This window comes from Poecile atricapillus, chromosome 5 (genome assembly GCF_030490865.1).
Source record: "Poecile atricapillus isolate bPoeAtr1 chromosome 5, bPoeAtr1.hap1, whole genome shotgun sequence".
Lineage (NCBI taxonomy): Eukaryota > Metazoa > Chordata > Aves > Passeriformes > Paridae > Poecile > Poecile atricapillus.
Window position 1 is genome coordinate 25,880,368 of NC_081253.1, and position 25,262 is coordinate 25,905,629.

A 25,262-nucleotide genomic window follows, 5' to 3' on the forward strand; every position below is an offset into this window, starting at 1 on the left:
ATTCTATTTCCAGCAATTGTTCTTCACTAAAGAGCTGCAAGGTTTTCTGTTTCTTTAACAGAAGATTAATGGAGGAACCAAAGACTTACCCAGCTATAAGAGATGCTGAGGTTGAGCACTGGTCTGTGTGGTTGTGTTTAGACCCTAAAGGTTTTCACAAGTTAAAGCAGTGGAATGCTGGTGGCAATTTCATGAGGAAGGAGGTTGTGGTCCCTTACCAGCATTTCCATCAAGCATGAATTGTGGACCAAAATCCAGTCATCACTGCACAAACAGCAGCTAGAATCAAACATGAGGTATTTTCTCATTTTTTTGCCAAACCACCAGAATAAATGGGAGATCGGTGTCTTATTTTAAGTTGCTTTTTTTAATCCCTCATTTTGTTAATTTTAATCAGTTTTGTGGCAAAACTTTATTTAAGCTCTTCTTCAGCATTTGAACCATGCTTTAGGAATGCCTATGAAAACATTAGCTACTTGAAATTATTAAAATACTGGGTTTGCATAAAATCTGCAAATACTACAATAAAGCTTTGTACTTACATGCTCACACACAGGGGCACACATTTGCCTGTAATGTACTCTATGACCACATTCCTAGTTAGTTGCACAAAAGAATGCAGCAGATTGCAGCAAGGCATTTCTTGAATACATCCAGCCCTTTTTGAAACCAGTTTTTCTTTTCTCAAATATTGTTTCTTTGTAAACATGACCATGTCAGGCAGTGATGTGCTGTAGCATGGAGTGCTTTCTTGATTAAAAATAACCTATACTTTTCTTTTTGTTAGAGACTCTTTTTCTGGTTGGATTACAGACAGAAAGGCTGACCCTCATTATTAAAAGAGGCATTAAAACTTTAAATGCAAAGAAGTTGATGTTCTAAGATCTTCCACATAAACCAACAGAAGACTAGGAAGCAGCATCATTCTCCTGGGTGTCCTTCCATAGAGGACACTTCTGCTCCCTTACCATTTAACTGAAACATAGCAGAAGGAACCTTGTACTGCTATAACTTCTAGCTATAAATGGTGGAAATATCCAGAAACTGCTACTCAACTACTCTCCTTTATTGTAATTTTCTTGGGGAAGAGGGAGACTTGTTCTATTTGACAATTTAAATTAGGCTACTAATTGTCTTCATTTTAGTATTATAATGGTTGGTAATTCAGGATGAAGTTGTTAAAGCAGGTCAGGTAATCAGAACAGAATTTCAGTTCCTACAGGGTAACACCTCCCTGCCCACCTCTGAAGTGCTATGATGGCAGCTCTTGTTAAAGCTTTGCATGTGTGTACCATTTCCTTATTGACACTGTACCTCATAGTTCCGTATTTCAGGCTCTTATTTTAGTTCTTCATGTTTCTCTCTCATACAACATTGTTAGCAGAATATCCTAAGTGAAGAAAGGCAGTGGTTTGATCAGTGTCTTGTTCCTCAAAGGCTGTATTTCTGCTGAATAAAACTAGGAAATAAGTAAAGATATGGTTTGGGCAGATCACAGAATGTATTACGAGGCTTGTACTGGAACAGTACACTAGTGAAGATAGGGTTAGAAAAGAACTGATAGGATAAAAGTCAAAAGAGCTTTGTTAGATTGTACTGGAAAGCTAGCTTAACATCTATCCTCTGTACCATGTTCTAAGACTTTTTGAAGTCCATTTCTTTAATTAAAATAAGCTCAGGTAACAATGTAATTCAGTGTCTGTTTTAAGGACTTGTCCTCTTCAAGCAAACGGGAATTTGGTACTTCCCATATAGTAGAAGGACAAGTCATCTCACCTGGATTTTTCATCTCCATTGTTGATTCAAAAGGACTAATCAGTTGTTTATCAGTAATACTTGAATTCAGGATGCTAGACAGTATTTAAAAGGAGGAGGTGGGGGGAAGCAAAGCAGACATGTCCTTTTCCCGTTTAAATTGTCAGGACAAGCAGATGCACAGCAGCCTTTAACTCACATTTAACCAAGTTCTGTAATATTCAGACTACCTATCTGGCAGTTTTGGAAGTTGGCCTGAAAATTAATTTTCTCATCTCAAATTTACCTGTAGTTTAGAGGACGAGGAATTGAGATACTGAGGTCATGTCAGCCTCATTCCAAAGGAGCTTTAGTACAGTAATCCTGGAGGGGAAAAGACTGAAAGATGAATACAATAATCTTCTTTCAGAAACTAGCAATTCTTAAGCATTCATCTTGCACAAATCCAACCACAGGCATCCAAGGAAAAAGCCAAAATCAAGGATGCCCAAGAATTACCAGCCTCTGGAAGTCCTCTCAAAAAGATGTTGCCTTTGTATTAGTCTCAAACCACCAGTTAAACCTTATGTAGAGAATGAAAATTGTAGCAATGGTAGAGGTTAACAGGGCTGCAGAAGATTGAAAATCCACGGGTTGGTCTGTAGCTCTAGGGAATATATGAATTCCTGTTCTGTATTTTTTGCATGTTGGTTTGGTGGTGGTAGTGGTGTGTATGCCCAATGGTGAAACTAAATGCATGAGCCCCTTGCTTGATGCCCCACATAAAGCCAGATACTGGGGAGGTTGCACCCAACTTTTGTTGTTGCTTCCTAATGTCTTGCTGTTTGACATAGGACATCAACATCGCAGGAGATTGGATGTCACCAGCTTGCTGCCCACTGTTAACATTCAGTTCTAATCACACACCTGACAAAGCTGTCCAGTCTCCTTCGAATGCAATGTCTCAGCTGTCTTTTGCACCTTACTAAGATTCACAGCATTTATGGTCAATGGTGTGGTAAGAGCTCACAAAGGCACACACACTTTTGTCACACTGGGTTACAGAAACTTAATTGTGGTGTAGCCACAGCTGAGCACATGCTCTGAGAACTCAAGCCTCTGGGCTGAAATGCTGCCATTCCTGGCACTTGTGACTCATTGTCTTTAGGTAGATGCGTGCATTCTTGGCCTAGTGCACACATGTTAACAGGAGCTGGGAAGCTCTACAAATTTAGAGCACCACTTGAAGTACTACAGAAGTTATTGATTTCTGTATGCCAGCATGCTCTTTAAACTGCATAAGGAAGCCAGTACTTGATATCATGCTGAAGAAAGCATGCAACCAAATTCTTTAAACAGTTACCCCTTGAAAAAGTTACCGGTTAAACTGTGTCAGTGTGAGCCTTTTACTTTACTACGACCTTAGCAATGGCTTTGTTCCTGTTATATCTAACTAATGTCTTGCATTTTTCTCTTTCCATCTCCTTGTGATGCAACCTGGAAGAAATGTCAAAAAACGAAGGTTCGATCCAACTCAACAAGGCCCTATCTGAAGAAATGCCATTCAAAAAGCTGCTTCTTGCACTACTGGATTTTGGGTATGATGTCTTTGCTGTAGCTACACAGGAACTAAATCAGTACGGAAGAACATGAGAACAGTAACCACAAACACAAAGTTGGGATGTTGGGATTTGAGTTGGTAGAACATTGTCCTCTTTGGACACAAGTTGGAAATACTTCCTCTATTCACCTTCCTCCTGTTAACATTAACTGACAAGTGGTACAAGCAAACTGCTTCAAAAATCAGGTGTTTTTTTCCTTTTCTCAAATTACAAAGGAGACACACAGACCAAGTGCAATAAGAGAACTGTTCCAAAATAATGGAATTGCAAAAGATTCTTTCCCAGCCTGCTGGCACTCTAACTTCACTTGATTTCGCATGACTTCCTTTTTCTTATCAAACTCCAGTGGCATGAAGAGCTAATTTTGAAAGGGTAACCTGCATGGCTCACATACAAACAACCAAGTTAGCAAGCTGACCCCAAGCAGAATGTGCAGCCCGATAAATACAAACCACTGGGAAGCCATTGCCAGGCTTCAATAGCTTTTCCAGCCACGCAGTGCATTCTGCTGCTGGACTTGAGGGTTCCCTGCACCTTGAGCTCACTGTCTACCTTGGACAGGAGCCTGTTGGGTATGGAAGCTAGTAAATGATGGATGGAATTCTTCCAAGAAGGAAAAAGTGTAAATATGGAAATAAGATTTTGATGCATCATTTTCACAGATTATATATAAATATATATATATATGAGAGAAAAGAATTTCCATATAAAAAGGTTCTATTCTTTATGTAAATCTATTTTTGATGTTGGGTTTGGTTTTGGGTTTTTTTTCCTCCCCATTTTTTCTGCAGCATGTTGTACAGCAGATGTTCTGGGCTTGCTCAAAAAAGGCAGATAACAGCATGCAGATGCAGGGAGTTCTGACACCAAACAGATGTGATCTAAAGTTTGTATGCTTGAAACCAAAAACAATTAAAATGTATAAATGCATATCTATGTATTGACTATAAGTCTGAATTACTTTTTTTGGCTGTTATACAGACTTTTCCATTATATAAGTATCACACTCTCAAGCAAATCACAGAAGTGCCAAGCTCTTTTTTTTTTCTTTTGAGAAAAGCTACTTTTTTTTCCTGCCTAGATTCTGTAAAATAAAAACTTAAATAAGCCTTAAAGTACTCAAAAGAAGTTAAAGCTTGGAATGAGTTATTCTTGCCTTGCCTTCTACCCATCCATTTGAAGCAGCTTGCAAAGGTGATTGACTGACCTTTTTTAACTCACTCCCTGAATCTCTTTGATGCATGTCACTTTCCAAAGTTTAATGCAAGATTAATACTTTGACCCTTGGCTACTGGTAGCCAGTTACCATCACAACATGTGCAAAATCCCGGGTAATTTCAGGTGTGTTGTCGTTACTTTTAGAGACACCTTCTGTACAAACACAGATTTTTAGACAGCAGTCCTGGGCAGCAGTCCTGTGTCCCTAGGAACCAGGCTCACCTGGCTGCAGCTGCCTTGAGAAAGGTTTGTGAAGAGATCTAGTTTATGGCTCCCTTAAAGTACAGAGCTGAACAGTCTGGCTCATCCTTTTAATCTTGACTTAAAATTTAAATAATTTGGTAAGTGAAATAACTGAAAATTTAATTGCTGTGTCTGCTGATAATTAATCAGAATTAAAGACTTTTGTAATTTTGCATCTAATTTAAAAGTTGTAGCTTAGTAACAACAGAAGCCCAGTTACACTACTTCTGGCATCTTTGTTCAGAGGACATCCATTTCCCAAGTTAGCTTTAAGAGCCGAAACATTAAAAAATGCTGCAGACATTTTCCTGTGAGTTATAAAACCTGGTTTCAGTTATTTTTCTTATTATGATAATGTTCAGTTCAGTAGTCTCAATGTATTGGTTTTGATTCATAGTTATTAAATATTTTCAATCAGCTTTAACATAATCACATTTACACTTACTACATTATAAGTTAAAGGTGCTGCACACAGGTAGTTGACATTAATAGAAATTATAAACCTTATTCTAAACGTTTTCTGCTTGGCTTTAATCAGAATCAAATAGTGACATTTCTCTATTGACAAACCAAAAATACTTGCAGCTCTATTATGGTTCTCTAAAAACGCTTTGATTGGGAACACAATGTCTAACTTTTTTCAGGTTCTGCTTCCAAAGCAAGCATAACCCACAACAGAAACACCAGTGGTATAAAAAATTACAATAAGTCAACTGGATATACATGAATTACCTGTGTAATAAACCTTGGAGAAGCATTTCACAAACAACATTGTTAGTGTGTGATGTGATGTTTTAAATCAGACCACAGTGGTCCCCAGCTACTATGTATATATGTTCAGTGCTGGAGTAACGTTTTTATTTACACCAGCAGTTTCATAGCAATTAGGATTTCTTGACTGATTTAATGCTCCAGTCCTCAGCCACTGTGTGTATGGGAAGAACACACTTTCTGCCCTGTGTGTACATGACACAAGTGACAACACAGCCCAGAGCAGGCACAGGCTGAGGTGCTGGTAGACAGTTAAAAGACTGGATTTGTGATAGGTGTTAATTTTGTACATCCCCATCACTGTGCTTTGGGAAGTGCATATCCATTTAGCGGTAACTTGTTCATAGCAAAGCATCACCAAAAGAAGACCAGGTTGATTCTGCCTCCATTTCATCCACTCTACTTTTGCTCCATTATTTACCTATTCAGCTGGACAAGAAACTGTGGTAACTGTGTAGCTCATTCCAGTCTGCTGCATGATCTCACTGATTTGAGCTGATACTCCTAAAAGAGAAGTCTGCAAGGCAAATTTACAGCTGTATAGGTGCATGTTCAGAAACAGATCACTTAAGGCTGGAGTCTAACCAATTTTTCTTTACTATGCAAAGATGGGTATTGCACAAACAGATGAGACAAATGTCTAAGGAAATGCCATAGAATACTTGAAGTTATGTTTTAAGCCTGATCAGTCATGTTTTATATTCATTACTGCTTCCACTGTTACTCTTCCTTTTAAAAATGATTTGTAATTATTTTTTAAAGTGCACAACTTGATGTTGTTATAAATCAAGTTTTTGTTTGAAGTTAATACTCATTCATATCCTGTTGGCTGCTAATGAATGGAAATTCAATAGTTCTTGTTCTGCATCTTAGCAAGATGAGTATTAAAAATGTCATGAACATGGAATGGAGTAGTTTTTAATTTTCAATTTTTTTGCTTATTTATTCTCTCAGTTTAATTTAATTTCTGTGTTCAAGGAATCATCACATTTGTAGTAGTGGAAATTGAATGGAGTTTTCTTTTATGAAAGATCTCAAACTGTGTCAAGTCTCACAGTGAGGCTCTGTCTGTGGGAGGACATTGCACGCAGCCTTTCCGCCGTGCATGGAACCAGCGCCTCGGTACCCAGGATGGGCCCAGCCTGCTTCAAGTCCCAGCTGCTGGCTACACTGAGTTCAGTGAGACCTGGAGGCTTTTCTTAGTTGAGGGTAGCCTTTTCCAGCTCAAAAATCTGAATCATATAATTACAAGAAGTCCCAATATAAGGCCCTTGAAGTATTCTTTAAATAATAACATGATAACAATCAGATACTATGGCCATCACTTTAATGGAATACTGAATGAAACTCCATTTCCCTTTTATTTTTTTGCCAGAATAACTCTAGTGAAGCCAGCCTGGGAAAATTAAATGCATGCATGTCACAGTTACCAGATAACAACTGATATTGTTTTGCTTTCTCCAGCTCCAGTCAGGGAAACAAAATACATTTTTGTGTGTCTCCCAAGGTTCTGTATGAAAGCATGTTTCTCATTTAGAACAATAGAGTGAGGGAACACTCTCAATAATGGATCCACTATTATCCACTTCTATTTCCTGTCATTTGAATATAGGATTTTATCTATAACCTCAATATAAACATGCAACATTTTGGCTATAATTAGAATAGACAGTCATTCCTTAGAATAGAAGTTAAGGCTTTTGCAGCATATGAATAGAAAAGCAATATAGAGACAGATGCATACCTGCTTTTGATTTTACAAGAAAAAATTCTTAGAACTGTTTTCAAAAACAGTTCAATTCCAGCACAAAACACTGAAGAGCGATCTTGCTGGGGCACTTACTATTGTGAACAAAACCAACACAGCGCCAAGCCACGTTGTACAAACCCAAAACTGCCTCTTTGGTTCTAAATGCACTTCCTATAGATTCCTACCTACAGGAGCTGAAAAGTTAACTTAACATGAATCATCCATCAGTAATATCATAGAGACTGTTTAAGGGCCCACAAAAAGCTTAAATTAAAAAAAAAGTGACTAAGAATTTTAGTAGTAGAGATGCTCAAACCAGTACAATTGAAAGCAAAAGGTGACAAAAGCCTTTTAACTTAAAATGACACACACTATAATTGAGTTCTGTGATTTATTGTTCGCAACTCAGCAAGCACATTGTTGTAGGTTTGTGGAATAAGTTATTTAGTGGAAACAGGTAACACAAGAGGGGACACAACCCCTAGACACAAGGGGTCCACATCAGACCAGCATCAGCAGCCACTTAATGTGTTTTTTCTGAACAACCACATACTACCAAGAGCAGCATAATTATGAATGCTCTAAGTTGTAGAAAACCCATAATCAAATGTCAGTTAACTTTTTCATATTAAAATTTTCTTCTAAAAAAGCTTGGGATAAGTCTTGGGATAGCCCTCATCTTTAGCACTAACACTGTAACTAGCACACTTTAGTGTGGCACTTTCTGAGCCAGTATAAGAATTTCCCCTATGAAAGCTGGAAGCTCAAAGCATGGAAGAACTTAACACACATTTTACATGGTCCAAGTCCAGTTGTCAGACTTGATAAGCACAACACTCCACCGCTGTATATCATATGTTATAAATACGACATACATTACATCATACATTCACAGATTTCCTCAGCCATCAGTCCAGCTACTGAAGGCTTTGAATTTGCTTTGGAGTATGAAGCAATGTTTGCATCTGCACTACGCAGAGAAGTTGAGAGGAAGACTGGTTATTGCAGCTGTATTTTAACTGGTGACAAAGGCATGAGCATAACACACACTTTACACACCAGTAACATGCTGTTATAACATCAGTTTTGCCTCTTGTGCAGAAAAAAAGTTCCCCCACTCATAACATGTGCTCCTTCACTGCAGTCTAACCTGGATACTGTGCAGCCAAAAAAACAGCACAGGCAAACTAATTTTGATTTGTGTCCTATCTCCAGCTGAGATGGTGGTCAGTTTATTCTCATGAATGAAACATGTTTAAATATCTCAAACCTAGTACTATTTTCATAAGCCTTAAGAAAAAATTTAAATGATAACTTCATGACAGCTGTGCTAAACCTAATTCCATATGAATTGCAAGAAGCATATGCTAACAACTGACAGCTCCCAGTTTGCCCACTTGACTTCTTTGAATGTGTTTTGTGCATAATGGAAATAAGAATCAATATCCTTATGCATGTTGCCCCCACTTTACATCCAAGATACAAATTTACAACTTGCCTTGAAATAGAATAAGCACGGACCTTATAAATTCAGTACAATTTTTCATAGATTGGGTCTTTGGACTGTTGAGGTTTTAACTATCTACCCACTCTTAAGAGGGGATTCCTCAACACCCATCACTCAGGGTGCTGTGGATTCACAGCACAGTGGAACATTCCTAATCAGTATATAAAAGCTTTACTGTTTCAAGAAAGAAGTATTTAGTATTGCAGAAAACTGAACAGATCTATCCCTAGCGTCTAATCCAGGTGATAGGACTTCAGCACAACAACAAACAAAGAAAAGCACAGTACTTTTAACAGCAGAGTTATTTGCTTAGAGAAACAGCCCCTCCTTCTCCCCTCCCAGCTGGCTACTGACCTGGAGACCAGCCAAGTTAGAAGTTTCTACACCTGAGGGTTAAAGAAGAAAGTGGCACCACCAGCACCAACTGATATTCCTGTGAGCCTGCAGGTTTGACAAGGTCCTAAGGACCTTTGGTGGGAGTTGTGCTGAATGGCACCTTATGCTGTCAAGCTGAAGGCAGTGCCCAGACCCTACAGGCACAACACACTGCTATTTTCCACTGGTCAGTGGTCCAAGCTGTGTGGCCACAGTGTTGGGGACACCTAAAGCTCCACCTGTCTATAGCAAAGCTTGACTTGGTGTGACTGCACTAAGATGCTTCCACTCTTCTCATCAGCTTATGTAAACAGAGATGTTTATCTCCCTAACAAGGGCCTCTTCCCAAAACATGATTTATAGCAGTCTGGTTTGCTCCAAAACACACCAATAACTGTATAATTAGAGAATAAACATACAGAATTTGCAGTAGCAATGCTCATGGTTTTGTTAAACAGTCTCAATCTGTTCTTTCAAAGGGAAGGCTCAAGTTACTTTTAAGTACAAGCACCATAGTCTAAACGTCTATACTCCATTCATATATTTATGTTGGGATTTGACATATTCTGACTGTCCATTTCCTCCCGAGACCTTTTCCCTTGTCAACGTGCCTCGTTCTGAGGGTGGCACAACAATGAAATCAGATGGAGGCAAAGTGCACAAGCAAGCCTATTTCCTTTGCAGTCAGTCACTTCTCCCCTATTTCCTTTCAGGCATATCTGAACTCTGTATTGCTATTTCAAGACTTGCTCCATTATGAAGTTACTCTTACAGATACTGTTAACAATAACATAGTTTACAGACAATAAATGCTTGACCAGGATTTCTGTGCAATGAGAAAGCAGTTCCAAGAAACGCAACCATTTTAGTGCCCTCCAGCATTCACTGAAAAGCTTCCGGAAATTAAAAATTTAAAATTCTGCTTTGTGTAATGAGGAGATCTTGAACACAAGACTGAAAATTGCCTAATTTGCAGAAAGAAAGAAAGAAACAATTCCATTACATTAGAGACTCCTGTGTGCTGTTGGATCACAGGGCTAGGCAAGTAGGTAAAAGATTCAGGTCCATTACATTTTTGCTTCAGTTTTCCTTCCTCTGATTTGGCTGGGCATTTTTCACTTCAAACACAAGATCTCTAGGACAGGACCTCAAAGGTGACCTTTAGCACCTAGGCCAGGGATCCCTGGGTTTAGGCAGAGCTAGTTGGCTGATAAGTTTTAGACAACCCCCCTCCCCAGGTATTCAAAAGAACTATAATCTTCATTAAATATGCTTTTTTTTTTTTAGCTGTGCCTAATCAGTAAAATGATAGGAAAGAAAGGACCTTGTTGAATCAAACTATAGTCTTTTCAGAAATTCCAAATTAAACTGACTACATAGAAATCCACTCTAGTAAGCCCTTTGTCACATCCCCTTTGAGAATAGGTTTCAAAGGGTACATTTGTGAAATAAAAATGGGAGTTTCAAAGGCTGAGTGGTCTGACCTGATAAAAATAAATAAAATATATATTCAACTTTTTAAGAATACCCCAATGTTCTATCTGCCTCTATCATATGGTTCCTTACTGATAATGTATGTGTTTTGTCTCATCCAAGTATTCTAAATGACAGAACTTGTACTACTTCACTCAGAAAAATCATTCAAGAAGGTAGATTTCTCAGCCAATAAATTATTCATGACAGATCTGGCATATTAAAAAAAAACCCAACTTTCTCCTCTGACAACAGCAGTAGTGTACTTATAAGGCTTCACATCTGTGTTTTGAAGAGTTGCAAGTACTTTATAAGTGCCAAAGAACCCAGCAGGAACTAGTAGCAGAACACAGAGCAAAGCAGATGGTCCAGCAAACAGTCTGAGAATGAGCAGGCAAGCAAGGAGAGACAAAGATCCCACAATTCCCTTTCACACAAAACAGTATCTATCCTCATTACAGAATCTCATGTTACCTATTTCTTGGCCCTAAATAATTTGCTATCCCACTCCAATTTCTTCTTGAAGACTATTTTCCCAATCAGCTTTGAGTGGGAATGTGCAGGCTCCCAGCATGGGGGCATGGCTGCCAGAGGAGTGTCTGTGCTGTAGGGTGAGTGTGACACTGGTAGGGCTGACACCCCTCCTTGGCAGCCAACTGACTGCCCTGAGGAAAGTGTGCTCAAACACCTTTTTGTCCCAAGAGCTGCAGGAAAGAAACAGCCTCAGAGCAAGAAAAGGTAGGAGACTCCACACTGCAACCTTGATCAGCTTCAGGAAAGAATGTGCTGTCAAAGTGCTTTTCTTTCCGAGAAGATTTGGCTGTAACTCAGAAACTGATCCCCTTGCTTTCTTAGACTTTAGTGGCAGTTTTATGAAAACATGTGTCACTGAACTGCTCATCTAACTGGGACATCCCCAGAGTGACTCCCATCTGCCTGGAGTGCTGAAGGTGAGAAGGGTTTCTCCATTGTCTGTGGGAACGTGAGGAAGCAGGAGGGCTGAGTCAAGAAGAACCAATGACTGTTCTGGAACGTGCTGATATCAGTCCAGCACCCAAATGGAAACAAATCCCTTAATTCAAAAACCAATAGTTATCTGGCTATAAATATCCAGAATACCATTAAAATGAACCCAAAAAAGCTCTCTAACTGAATGGCTAATGTGAGAGACCTTGCCCAAAAGATACGAACAATTAACCTTTAATGTATTATACTATCAGTTTGGGGTTCTTTCTTATTTTCTTGGAATGTTTTAGTCTAGAGAGAAATGTGGTGACATCCTTTACAGAGGTCATTTGCATTTATAGCGTCACATATCACCAGATTATGTTTTCAAAAATATATGTTAATTTTTTAACCAACATTGCTTAGCTTGTAAAAATAGCTGCTTCACACATCTTTTCAAAGGCTGTGTTAAATACATTTCCCAGGAGAAGTGTTACCTCTTCCACAAATTAATTTAAATAAGTGGCTTCAACGATGAAGCCAGTCACACTTCTGACACGTCACCTAAATTTGCTCTTGGGGAAATACTCCAAATACAGCCCTGGAGACAGAACTGCTCACATACAACAGCTGGTAAGCATAGAGAGAGAGAGACACACACATTATTAAAGAAAACCAAATCTATTCTAATGGGAAGCTGCAGTTCCTCAAAGCTTCTAGCAGAAGGCCACTTCTCAACATGGGCCAGAGACATGCCACAGTGTCCACAGGACTCCAACTCCTGGCACAGAAATACCCTGGTCTCCTGCCTGTCCCATGTCTTGTCTGCCAGTTCCATGGAAATGTTTCAGGTCATCAGCAATAGTGTACAGCACCAAAGAATTGTATGTTTAAGCAACTACATCTTTCCACTGCTTGGAACTGCTTAAGTGTTGCATCACGCCTAGTGACTTTCCTGCTGGCCATTTCAACAGAGAATAGACCTAGAGGGTTGTGTGGGGTCATCAAACATTTCAGGAATAGAGATTCAATCCACCAAATTAAAAAAAACAAAAACAAAACAACACCTCAAAAGTTTAAAAGAACAGGTTTAGATACTCCAAGCTCTCTACATATAATTTTAAAAATGAGTAAAATAGAGCTGCAGACTTTAGATCAAGTATTTAATTTCATTTCCAAGAAGCTCTTAGGTATGTTTGTCAGGGAGCCAATTTTAATGACACTTTCCTCTTCTGCTTAAAAAGAGAATTGGAAAAGTTAAAAATAGGAGTAAGATTCCACACTCTGCTTTTATGGATTTTGAAGAAAAATCATTCCTCTGCCAGGTACCGTGAATTTAAAGCTAACAGATCTCTGGGTTTCCCCCACTCTGAGAATCACAAGTTTTGCCTTTGCTGTCACTTAGCCAAGTTTCACACAAGGCTGGAATAATTTGGAACCCAAATCAGCAAAACACAAACTTTCAGCTAAGAATATGTCTGTAAAGCATTTTTTTCCAGTAAGCCTAAAACAGGTGTCTTTCATCATGTGAGACATTTTGAAAAGCTTAATACTGCATTCAGGTGTGGCTGCTTATGGAAGTAACAGCCAAGCTGTGCATCCCTTCACACATTGCTGTCTCTCAGTCTCAGTGCTGAATCCCTTTTTTTTTGGTGTTTGTAAATTCTTACTTAGCTCAAGCAACCATAAGCCACTGCCTATTAACTTATATGTTAATTTTAAACAACATCAGAAGGTTTGCTGGGAGCAAACACAGGAAGGAAGCAACTCTGTATATAGTTATTTACATCTTTGCTCTATTCAAAATGCAAATATCAGTGAAATGACTTCCTACTTTTCTTACTTATCCCTTACTCCTTTATCCTGATCATTTAACCTTTTATTTTATTTTTATATTTTTTCAGGTAGAAATAGCATCTTTTCTGTAGTGTTACATGACCTGAAACCTCTGTCTCATCTATGAGTAAACAATCAACTTTTCTTGATAAAAATATCCTCCTGCAAATGGCTCTGGGTAAGGCCTGCAGCTCACGTGTATTAAATTCATAAGAGATGGAGACCCATAGAAGATATGAACACTGGCTTCCAGGGGAATATATCATGTGCTGCAAAGAAAGAAAGATTATTGATAGCTTAAGAAGGGCACAGAAAGCTTTACTGAGGGAGTGTATGGAACTGAATCCAGTCCTGGTACATTTCTTCTCCGCTAGGAGGCTCTAGGATCAATCTAATTATATTCTATTTCTTGGAAAAAGGTTTTTGATAAGTGGAAATATCAGAGGAAGCAGAGTGTAGTAGGCTCAGGAAGTATTTGTGGAGCCAACTATTTTATCTGTAGCAGTATTTCCCTTGAGCAGCAACTCTCATGTCTGTGAGAGCCCCTAGTTCAATACCCTTGGGTCTGCCAGGATTATAAGTGGAATGAAACCAATGTTGTTCTTGATTAGAAACCAGATAAAGCGCGCCCCAGAAGGAGACTCAAACTCACTTCTTAACAATGAATCCACAAAGGTTGCAGGTTGACAGAAATTTATCAACTCACAAGAAACATTTTATCATCTCCTTTCCATCTGGCTCTACACTCAGCAGCATGGGGCACAGTCCTTACAGCTCCACACCACAGACACAGAAACAGCAGCAAAAAACACTTCTGTGGCATTTTAGTCTTGCTCTGCTCTGGCCCCCGCAGCCAGGCCAGCCACAATCACAAGCAGCCCCAGAGCCTCCAGGTTCCATCACAACACCCAAGTCTTACCTGCACACTTCCCTTCTCTCCTTTGCCTGGTTCAACCCCCAAATGCAGAGGCAAGGAGAAGCACACTGGCTACTCACTTGCCAAGGGGGCTGCAGATTGCACATGGGTCCAGAATCGGGTACAGAGCAGACTTTAAAAAGAAACAAATAAAACCAAAAGCTGATCCTTAAGGATTATAACAGCCCAGGAGAAGGAAGACTACTGGAATAGCCTGTATTCAATAGCGCAGAGAAGAAATATTGGGGATCCTACATATGAGAGGTTCCCCCCCAACATTGCAAGGGCCCCTTGCAAGGTATTACACTCTTTAGTTCATCCTGAAGTCCGTTTCAGCAGTTAATGACCACTATTCCTGCCATTCCTAAACTCATACTTCTAGCCAAATAAATGGAACATTTGCAAGTTGGCCAAACTCCTACAGTATAGCTATTTGCAAGGGTTCTTGTCAGTGTTCTCTCATCCCCAGAAAGTTCCTTGTGCTTTTGTTAAGTGGTAGCCTACACAAAATACACTTTCACAGGGATTGCTTATTGAGGAGAAAAAGCATCAGAAGAAAAGCAGTGCTTATTGTCATAAGCACATTGCAAGTCAAGGATTTGGAAAGGAATTTCTTCTCCATTTACATGGACTGGATGCACAGAAAGAATGCAAACTATAAAGGTATTGATGAACATCAGAGAAACCTGTATCTCAAGCCAACTTTCCAGCTGATGAGAACCACTGTGGCCCCACTGACTTCAACTAAGATAAGCCCTATGCTACTGTTGCTTTCTGGGGAAGGGATTATGATTTCATTTGAAGATATAAAAGGGAGCTGCCAGTGAAAGCCTTGGAAAAACAAGTAGTTTGCTGCCCAGCTGGTATGGACTTGTACATCTGCACTGGCTTCAGACAGGCATCAAGGTGCTACATGATTTGGCCTATAAACTACAAGAGTGAGGAAAAAAGAATGGTCTCACCTGCCTATTGTTTCAAATAGCTGGTGTTAAGCAAGTTCTGCCCAACAGTGCTTATCAGCATGGTCACAGAGCCCCAGCACTTTTAGTAGTATGTTTTCTGTACACAAGGGGATCACAGCAGGCACGGTGAGCGCAGGCAGAGCTGCCAATTACAAAGTTGTGCTCAGGCTTTTCTGTCCATGCTGGATGTAACAGGAGATAGCCTTTTCATCAATGCTTCCCTTTCACTTTCCTACTAGCTTAACTCATTTCTCCAATACATAGAGGTTTGTCAGCTGCTACACAGAAGTCACAATCCAGCTGAGAACCTCACAGAAAAGAAATGCAACAACAGTAGACCACTTTATTGTTCTTGGGAGGAAAAACATAACCAGACCAAACCCTCCCTTGGAGAATGTACAGACCTCCGAGACAGCTCTTTAGGTAAAGTTATGTAAATTGAGCTGCAGTGAGCAGCTCAGCCTAACTACTTCAACTAATGCCTTTAAGTGGAGCCCATCTGTGGCTCTTCTCTGGGTCTCTGCTTCAACTTCCAGGAGAGCCTGACCTGCAGCATGTGGGCTGAGCACCAGCCAGCAAATAGCTCTAGTCGTGCCACACAGAATCCTGCTCTGGGGTGGAGGGATCTGCAACAGCCAAGCACAAAAAGCAAGACGCCTGAGGTCTGAACCAGCTCTGGACAACATGAGTTCCAAGGGTAGGCTTGCTTTCTACTCTTCCCCTCCTGCCCCCACCCCCGGTGCAGCGTTAATAAGAGAGGGGACAGGGGGAGGACCGCAGCTTTTCCAGCTCTGTTACTCTTCCACTCCGCTGCACGCCCCTTCCCCTCGGCGAGAGCCAGCACGGCCACCAGGCTGCCCCGGGAGAGCCGGGGTCCGCAAGCAGAGGAGGACAGGCGGGGGGGAGAAGCGGAGCCGACTTGCAGCAAGGACAGCTCCGCACAGAGAAAGAGGGAGCTCCGGGTGCCAGGGAGCAGCGGCCGGGCCCAGGGGGTGGGGGCTGCTCCCGAGCCCTGACGCAAAAACTAAGCGGGGCTGCCCGCTCCGGCTTCTTAAGGAGCGCGGCGGCGGCAGCGGGCTCGGAGAGTCCTGCCCTGGCGGGAGCGCCGAGGTAAGCGCCGAGAGCCGCGGGGGGAGCGGGACGGGAGCGGAGCGGGGGGCGGGAGCGGCGGCGGAGCCGGGAGCTGCCCGGAGCCTCGGGAGCCACGCGGGACTGCCCGGGGATGCTGTGCCGGAGCCGGCACCGGCTGCCCCAGCCGCACGGCTGACGGACTATCCGTGAGAGCTCCAAGTTACACGATAATAACAAATTACCTGATTAACTTTTAAATTATTATTGTAAGGCATTATCCATGACGGGGAGTGGAGCAGGATACTAAACTGCAAGGAGAAGCAGGGGGGAGGGTGGGAAAAGTCAGCAAGGAAACGTAAATAGCACTCACGCACAAACTTCAGTGTATGTACAGAAAGACCTAAAGATTGGAGGGTGTAGGGGAGAAATTGCATGGAAGCATTCACCACATGCACAGGTAAGAAGTGTGTCATTTCCTGGGCATGCCCTCCAGCTCTCAACTATCTAAACAAATACAATCTTAAACCTTGTGGAAGACTAACATCACAGTACTGCCTGAGTTTGACCAGACCATAAGGACTAGCAGCCTTCGCTCCTGGCCCTTACTAATGCCATGCACATCGTACTTTCAAGGGCACCATTTCTCATATAAATGCTCAACCAACTCCCTGCCCAGGGCTGTCCCTTTGTTTCGACAAATCCAGAACCCTTGTCTTTAGCCAGTTTTGAAACTTATAAAGTTTAGAATAGGTGCTGGGAAGCAGAAAATGCAAGGCAACCAGTTCAGTTTTTAACCTGTACAAATTAGATGGGCTCTGTCAGTCACAGAACCATCACTTGAAGGATTTTAGTATTATTTAGTATTATTACCCTCTTTTAGTATTATTCCTTTGTTTGAACAATGTTACTGTTGGGGCTCCCCACCCACTGTCCTGTGTCTGTCTTCTCACCCTCGTGGTCATATCTGAAACTGCTAAATTGCTTTGAAAACCAGAAACTTGATAAAGTTAACTTGAAAACATCTCAGTAAACAGATATATGTGCATACTGCATGGCATGTATACATAGGTGTCTGTGCACAGTGAAAGGGCTCTGATGCACAAACAAGAATCAAGTAGTGACTCACAGGATGTTTTTGGCTTGCTTCTGAGAAAGAAATCAAAGCCTGCCTTGTGGAGTAGGGTACAGAAGAATGAGGTTTCTTGGGAATCTTGGGAGCAGCAGGAGGACATATTACTACTGCCACTGTCGTAAGTGACATCTACTAGGCAGAGCAGTGTGGGAAGAGCAAGCTGTCCCTCTTTTGTTCCTCAAATGCAATGCTCAGGTCCAGTGCTGTCAAGCCAGCCCTTCTAACAACACCCAAACTCAGACTAAAAAGTGACTGCAAGCAGATGGGGATTAAAGTCTGAATACCTCAAAAATGTTCCCAGAACCTGACCAGGTAGCCAGACAGGGGCCTAGGTAAGTATAACATTGCTAGGACTGAAATCTCTGAAGAGTCCTTTAACTCTACAATGAAATATACTCCACAAAGCAGACTGCTCTTCCCTAGTCTCACACACAGGCTGTGGCTGGACTACTTTTCATGTACAGTCCCTCTGCACATCAATATCCTGTTCTTGGCATTTTTCTTCACATAGTGAAGGAACACTTCTTCAGGATCAGTCATGGAAGAGACTTTCTGCACAAAAAAACCAGTTGCTTATCTAGCTCATTAAGAAGTAGCTTCCCCACCCCCATCAACCAAACTGAAAATGTAGAAAACCATGAATACTCAGCAGATCAGCACATACATTAAACAGAATTTTGTTCTAAATGCTGATCTCCACAAATGGGAAGTTTTCCATATGTCATGAGCTACACTAAAAACAACCCTCAAACTCATTCAGTATCAAAAATGCTAGAAGCATGTTAGAAAATGCAACAGAATTATGTACTAGAAATGAAATCTGATGTAGTCAACTGGGCCTTTCTGTCCACAAAAGGTTATCATTCTCAGAAATTCTACCCATTCATTATAGATACTACTTAGTAAATGTTACAGTTTTAACAGTCATTTCTTAGTGATCTGCAATACACATCTGCACTTTTTTTATATACATAAATATATCTCAGCACAGGAAACACATGGGCCTGTTAGAACAAGTCCAGAGAAGGGCTAAGAAAATGATGAGGAGGTGAAGCAGCTCTCCTGACAAGACAGGCTGAGAAAGTTGGAGCTGTTCTACCTGGAGGAGAACAGGTTCCAGGAGACCTTGTTGCAGCCTTCCAGTAGTTAAAGAAGGCCTATAAGAAAGATGGGGACACGCTTTTTGCAGGGCCTGTTGCAAGAGGTGAAGGGTGATGGTTTCAAACTGAAGGAGGATCAATTTAGATTAGATATAAAGAAAAAAATCTTTTACAGTGAGGGTGGTAAGACACTGGAACGGGCTGTTCAGATAGGTGGAAGATGTCCTATCCCTGAAAACAGTCAAGGTCATGTTGGGCAGGACTTTGGGCAGCCTGATGTGGTTGAAGATGTCCCTGCCAATGGCAGAAGGGTTGGACTAGAGATCTTTAAAGGTCTCTTGCAACCTGAACTTTTCTATCATTCTATATGCATGGGTACATGTTGTACAAAGCAGCTGCTATGTGATAGCTTTGCTATAACCTCTTTTCAGAACTGTTCTGCCTTTTAGCACCTAAACCACTCCTAGTCAATGGATGAAACTGAAACTTGCAATAATTAGAACCATTAAAACACATTTTCAACAAAATTTTTCCACCTGCTGTCCACTGATCCTTGTGATTCTAAGACTATTTTAAAGGGCTCATAAAATTTTGAGAAAAGCAAGACACCTAAAAGCTTAAATTATGCAAAAATGAATGGATTTTTATTGAAAAAGATTAGGCATCTGTAGAGCAAAAATGGCAAAAATCTTTCAATATTATGAACTTCCAGATGAGACAGTTCAACATTCAGATCTGAGGATGATTAAAAATTTTTACACGTTTCTGCTGCACAGAGCATTGCAACTTCTCTAGTATTTATATACATGTAAAAAGCATACACAAATCTTTAAGGAGCAGAGAAACAATATGTGAGTGCCTTGTATATCACGTAAAGTAACAGGACGTTATTCCTGCATCTAAGAGTGAGACTTTTCCAGCTTCTCTTGGTTTTCTTATATTTCAGTGACACAATGCATCTTGGAAGCAGAGGAAGAATCCACTTCCCCATGAGACTCACCTGCTCTCTCCTACTCATGGCAGTGTTCTGTGTAACACCTTTCCTCTGCCACAGTCAAATGGATCCACTGGCTCTGGGGCGGGCAGACCCCCAGTGCTGGGAATCCTCCTCTGCTGTTTTACTAGAGATGAGGAAGCCTCGCATTTCTGACTCTGTCAGTGGCTTTTGGGACTTCATGATATTTCTGAAATCCTCAGAGAACCTGAAACATGGGGCTTTGTTCTGGGACCTAGCACAGCTCTTCTGGGATATCTATGTGGACTGTGTGCTCTCCAGAACCCATGGCCTGGGGAGAAGGCAGCTGGCAGAAGCTGAGCAGAAGACAGCTACAATACATTCTCAGTTCACAGGGAGAAACCAAGGTCACTACTCCTTTAATATGCATCTAATTGGCAATAATTAGAGTCTAGTGGGAAAGGAAAGAGATTGAGGCCTATTGTGCTATGTGGTAATAATACAGAAACAGAGGACAGTGCTGTGCAAAAACACCCTACTCTTCCCTGTGAAGCATAGAGCTGTGCTTATGTTCAATGTGATCTCAGTAAAATTTGACATCCAAACAACCTGAACTCTAACAGCAGCTTTTAAGTTTCTTATTGATAGGGCAGGAAAAGCAGCAGAAAGTGTAATACAGGAGGGTTCAAAAAAAAGAAGGCAGCTCAGCAGCTGAATCACAGAATCACTATGTTGGAAGAGACCTTCAAGACCAAGTCCAACCCAGCCCTAGCACCTCAACTGGGCCATGGCACCAAGTGGCACCTCCAGTCTTTTTTTAGACACATCCAGAGATGGTGACTCCACCATCTCCTCAGGCAAACCACTCCAATACTTCATCACCCTTTCTGTAAAAAACTTTTTCCTAATATCCAACAATATATACCAATATATTCTTCCACACCAGCATTTTTACCACAGTTTTGCTATGAACAGGCTAGTTCTGAACCCCACATTCTGAAAGGAATGAATTGCACTGTGCTCTTGGGGAGAGTGACAGCCTTTTGGCAGAAGGCTAAGGGTATGCCTACTTGCTATCCAGCAGTCAGCCACTAGCTGTCTTCCATTTCCATACTGGTAACTTTACACAACATACTATGGAAGCAGACCTAGGACTTAGATGCATGCAGGCTTTCAGACACAACTACAGCTCCAGGAACAACACCACTACCTGTGATACTAAATGCTGCAATTCCTGGTCTCCAGGTTCCCAAATCCCTCCATATGCATGTCAATTACCATCCTCATTCTCAAAAGGAAGATAACAGTGTAGCTTTTCCTAAATCTCATTCCCAAAGCTTCAGTTCTGATTCTACTACCAACAGATATATCCTTGCCTGGAGAATATCCACTTTCAGGTGCTATAGTATGATGGAGAGGTAGAAGTGCTGTTGCCATCACAACAGTGTAGAGCACGGGCCCACAGTGAGAAGGCAGAACTGCCTTTACACTGCAATGGATTGAGACTCTTATCTCCACTTCCTTCAGCAGTGTGTCAGTTTTTAAGATGATGGGGGAATGTTCACAGAATAGTGAAGAGTCCTTCTGAGCAAGTACTCATTAGAGCGTGCCTAAAAAACAGATTTGAACTCTGGACTCTCACACCCCAAGGACAATATATCACTGGACCATCCCACTCTTGCCCACAAACCTAAAACATTTTTGAGTATTGAAAGCTAGAATCTAGGATAGGAAGGACTGAGAGGTCCTTACCCTATTACCTACAGGCGATATCCTGAACTTTGAGGTAGGAGTTGAGTTTGAATCAATCCCCTCAGACTGAAAAACTCATACACACATGGGGTAAATTTCTAAACCACGAGTCAAACAACCACTACCTGCATTTTAAAAGCAAGGACAGGATCCTATCCTGCTCTGCAAAGAATTTGAGTTCTGACAGGATCTTTACTGTGTTGGCATGCAGCACAGAACCCATTTCTGGTTTCCAAGTGGTCTTAGGCATCACACAGACAACAAGTTGCTCAATCCTTACCAGACTGACACACTTCTGGGTGCAAACAGAAAGCAGCTTTAAACACACAAGGCAGTACTATTGTCTAAAACTGAGATAACCCACGAGGTTAAAGCACCAGATTAATTTTTGTTTGGGATCGCAGCTTTAAATATCACTGTCTAAACTCCCAGTTAGCCTTTTGTTTACACCTGGCTCTACATATCTATATCACACTGTGATTTTCCTAAACAAAGAGCTTTTGTTCCAGTCAAGATTAAAGAGTCTGATGTATTCTGAAGTATCAAATTAAGGGGCTTATGATAAATTCTGACTACTCTTTACTCTTATACAAAGACATTTTAAGTACTAAGTTGTCACATCCTCTTTGTGATTTGTAATCAGTTAATCTGGTTTCTCTGTACAACTGATAAGCAACAGTCTGTAGCTGGCACCTTATAGCAGTGACAGCCTAATTTATTTTTTTTTTAAGAACTATCTAACTTCTCATCCAAGTCTCACAGTTTCTTAAAAAAGCCAGTTATTTTAATCTTTGTAACCTATGATCCTACTGCCTTATTTCACCAGAGAAAGTAGAAATCAATGGGTAATAGTTGCAGATAGGAATCATATAGCAAATGATGAGGAATAGAATTTCCACTTCTTATTAATAAAGAGAGGTACAAGCATGTTTTCTAAGCCCCACAAGCAGCACTAATAGCACTTAAATTACCTTGTATACTTCACATCTACATGGGCGGGTGTAAACAGCTTTCAGGATGCTTGTTCCAGAAATCCAAACACAGAGCAAATATTTTTTTGCTTTGTGCTGTTACTTTTGCAACAGTTGATAAGTTTGTTGCTTCATACTCGAATTTTTAATCTTATTCCTCTTAAATTGTTAAAATTTCAATGTTTGGGGTTTGTCTTGTTTTTTTTAACTGCAAACAGGATCATAAAGCAGGAATGAGGAGTAATCTGTAACCTGCATTCACTGTAGTTCCTTAAACATATCACTGAATTGGAAAAAGCAAGTCAGAAATCTGAATTTGGCACAGAAATACTGATAATAAGGTGTTATTATTAGAATTTAATTTCAGAACTAACAGATAACTCCTACCTGTGAAGACTGAGAATCAGGAACTTTTCTAAGGAGAAGAAAAAAAAAAAAAATCCTCCAAGCAAAAAAATCCCCAAACAAAACTACTTTGTCACATCTTAGAGGCACTTCCACATTTACCCATACTTGCTCCTCCTGGGAAACAATTCTCCCCAAGTGTGCATGAAGAAGTGGGAGAAGTAGCCCAGTTCTAGACTTACAGATTCAAACACTGTTTTCTGGACCAGTCAAGTCCCTCCAGGTTTTTGACTGCATTCACATTCTGAAGATACTCAAACTCTACACAATCCATGACAAAGACTACAAAATCAGGACAGCTGAACATGAGTAATCTAACAAACTGTCCCAATCTACCTAAAACCCTGCTTAACCCGGCAGCAATTCAACTTCCCTAGATATTCTGCAGAGAAGCATTAATCAGCTTTAAGTAGAGACAAGCATGAAGAGCTTTTCAGTTACCTGGCCAAGCTATCTTTAGTAACTCATCCCTTTCCCCTAACAAAATCAAAACAGTATGAAAAAGCAGGTTTCATAAATGCATTTCCAATCTATGACAACACTGTAGTTACATTACCATTATAATAACTCTTAACCAAAATAAGACTTTAGAACCACAAGGAAAACACAGATTTTGTACTCACAGCAATCTTTCTGAAGAGCAGCTGTACAAGAGTCTCCTCAAGAAGCCACATAGCGCATCCTCCCTAGAAACATCTGAAGACTACAAAGACAAACCTTCTGCCTCTTTTCTCCTTGCCCAGAAGTTCCTCTGCCCATTACCACTCAGTGGCCTCAGCTGTGCACACCTCCCTCACAGCTGCAGGTGGTTTGGCTCAAGACCAGCCCTTGCACCTGGCTCAGGAGAGACATAATTTGCTGTCCCAGCTCTGCAGGATGCTAGGGCGGGTAGTGGGCCAAAGGCTAGTCTACAATTGAGGTCTGGTAAATAAGCAGGTATTGTGTTAATCAGTTACTTTTTCAGAAGACAAATATGTTTAAAAGAAAGAAAATCAACCTGCTGCCTTCTAGAGATTATTGCAAAGAAAATGCCATATAGTTCCTCAAGGAAATAATAAATGTGCTTCTAGACAGTGTGAGAGATCTCACCTGCTGAGAGGTTGATAACATGCCAGTGAGTTAGCAGGATTCTGAGCAGACTTAAGCATTTTGATTCTGCTAATTACAAGTAGAAGAGTTTTATAGGAAGACTAAAAGAAAAGGTCCATACTGGGAAAAGATCAAAGTGACTTGACACTGGAAGGCAACATGCAAATGGAGGGATATGGCTACCAGAGAAAGAGGCTTGGGGGCAATGCTGATAAGCAGCAGCTAAAGGCAGAGGAAACATTAATGTGGGAAACTGAGTATTCAGCTGCTCTTTGCTGTTTGGAAACTATTTACTTATATGCATTTTCATGTCACTTTTCAGGGACATTTTCTCATATTCAGAGGTCACCAGTTCTGAAGAAGAAAGATTCATTTGAAGATTTAATAAGTATCCACATACATAAGAGTAGATCTGTATTACTTGGAAGAACCACTGGAGAGCTAGGAAAAAAGAGGAAATGACACATTTAGTCTAAGCTTTTGATTTGCAGATAATTTTAAACTATTTTTCTTTATGTTTTGCATTTTAATCCCCATTGATGTCAATTTATGTGGTGGAAGAAGGCATGTAACCTCAAGCACTAACATCTCTGATTGACTTGGACTTACGGGTTTTCTTAGTTACCTATTAATTTAGTCTCCTTACTAAAGTGCATGATTTATAAGCAGTTGCCTAATTCAATCTGTGTGTATATCAGGCTTTTTGTAATACATGTGATCTGTTCAAACTATTGTCTTTTGGGTGCTGAAACAGGAAATAACTGATCCTTCAATAAAATATAGACAAGCAGAGAAGGAAGTTGTCAAAAACCTCCCCTGGGTCCAAGACAGGACTACAGAAGAGATGGTGATGTTTGATTGTATGCAGAGCTCTACACTTGTACAGAGCAACTCCTGCTCCGAAACATCATCCTACTAAAGAAAAATAGTACATACTTCTACATGAAACATACCTTCCAAGAAAGTTTTCAGTTTTCCAGTAAAAGGGTTACCAGGTTTTACCAGCTCCTCTGCTTTCACACTTAAAACGTTTAATCACAAAAATTCTCACACATAACTTGCATTTGCTTGTTTTTTAGCTTACAAGTTCTTTGTAGAAAAATCAATCTCTTCTGACTCTTATTGATAACCCTAATAGGCAATTTGATATTAAACTAATGCAAAACAACTTATAGCAGGTAACATACGATTGCTTTTATGATAGAAATTATTTCCGTTGCCACACTGGCGGGATGAAACTATGAATTTCATCTTTACTAGGCTATTACATTTAGTTGTTCAATGAAAGTGTCTTTCCTTGAGCATGTATCAATATTTGGTGGGGTTTCTTTCTTTTTCCAAATGCCCACAGAAAAACTGGCTTCCAGGTTGTTCATCAACTTGCAGAAATAGGTTCAAGTAACAAAACGTGTAAAGAAATCTTGAAATGGTTACA

The 25,262-nt window shown here is 40.5% G+C and overlaps 2 protein-coding genes across 13 annotated transcripts in view; both read left to right on the forward strand.

Annotated features, from left to right (window-relative positions):
• ADAM23 (ADAM metallopeptidase domain 23) overlaps positions 1-15,480 on the forward strand; it is a 78,990-nt gene extending 63,510 nt beyond the window's left edge. For 2 of the 11 annotated variants that reach the window (XM_058839905.1, XM_058839901.1), the window contains 2 exons: positions 3,239-3,332; positions 5,462-6,608. In XM_058839905.1, coding sequence (XP_058695888.1) covers positions 3,239-3,287 — 49 coding nt within the window. In that variant the 3' untranslated portion in view covers positions 3,288-3,332; positions 5,462-6,608. Of the gene's footprint in view, positions 1-3,238; positions 4,287-5,461; positions 6,609-9,187; positions 9,621-13,542 lie in introns of those variants that run through there. The other 9 variants (XM_058839904.1, XM_058839902.1, XM_058839915.1 and 6 more) reach the window with 7 other exon arrangements.
• Positions 15,481-15,757: 277 nt separating this feature from the next.
• FAM237A (family with sequence similarity 237 member A) lies at positions 15,758-24,724 on the forward strand. Of its 2 annotated transcripts, none has more exons than XM_058839970.1 (3): positions 15,758-16,049; positions 19,602-20,017; positions 24,150-24,724. In XM_058839970.1, exons 2-3 carry the CDS (start codon positions 19,609-19,611, stop codon positions 24,287-24,289), a joined length of 549 nt encoding a protein of 182 aa, XP_058695953.1. In that variant the 5' UTR covers positions 15,758-16,049; positions 19,602-19,608; the 3' UTR covers positions 24,290-24,724. The 2 variants fall into 2 exon arrangements, with proteins under 2 accessions (XP_058695953.1, XP_058695952.1); XM_058839969.1 differs by lacking the exon at positions 15,758-16,049 and adding an exon at positions 16,137-16,462.
• The last annotated feature ends 538 nt before the right edge of the window (positions 24,725-25,262 follow it).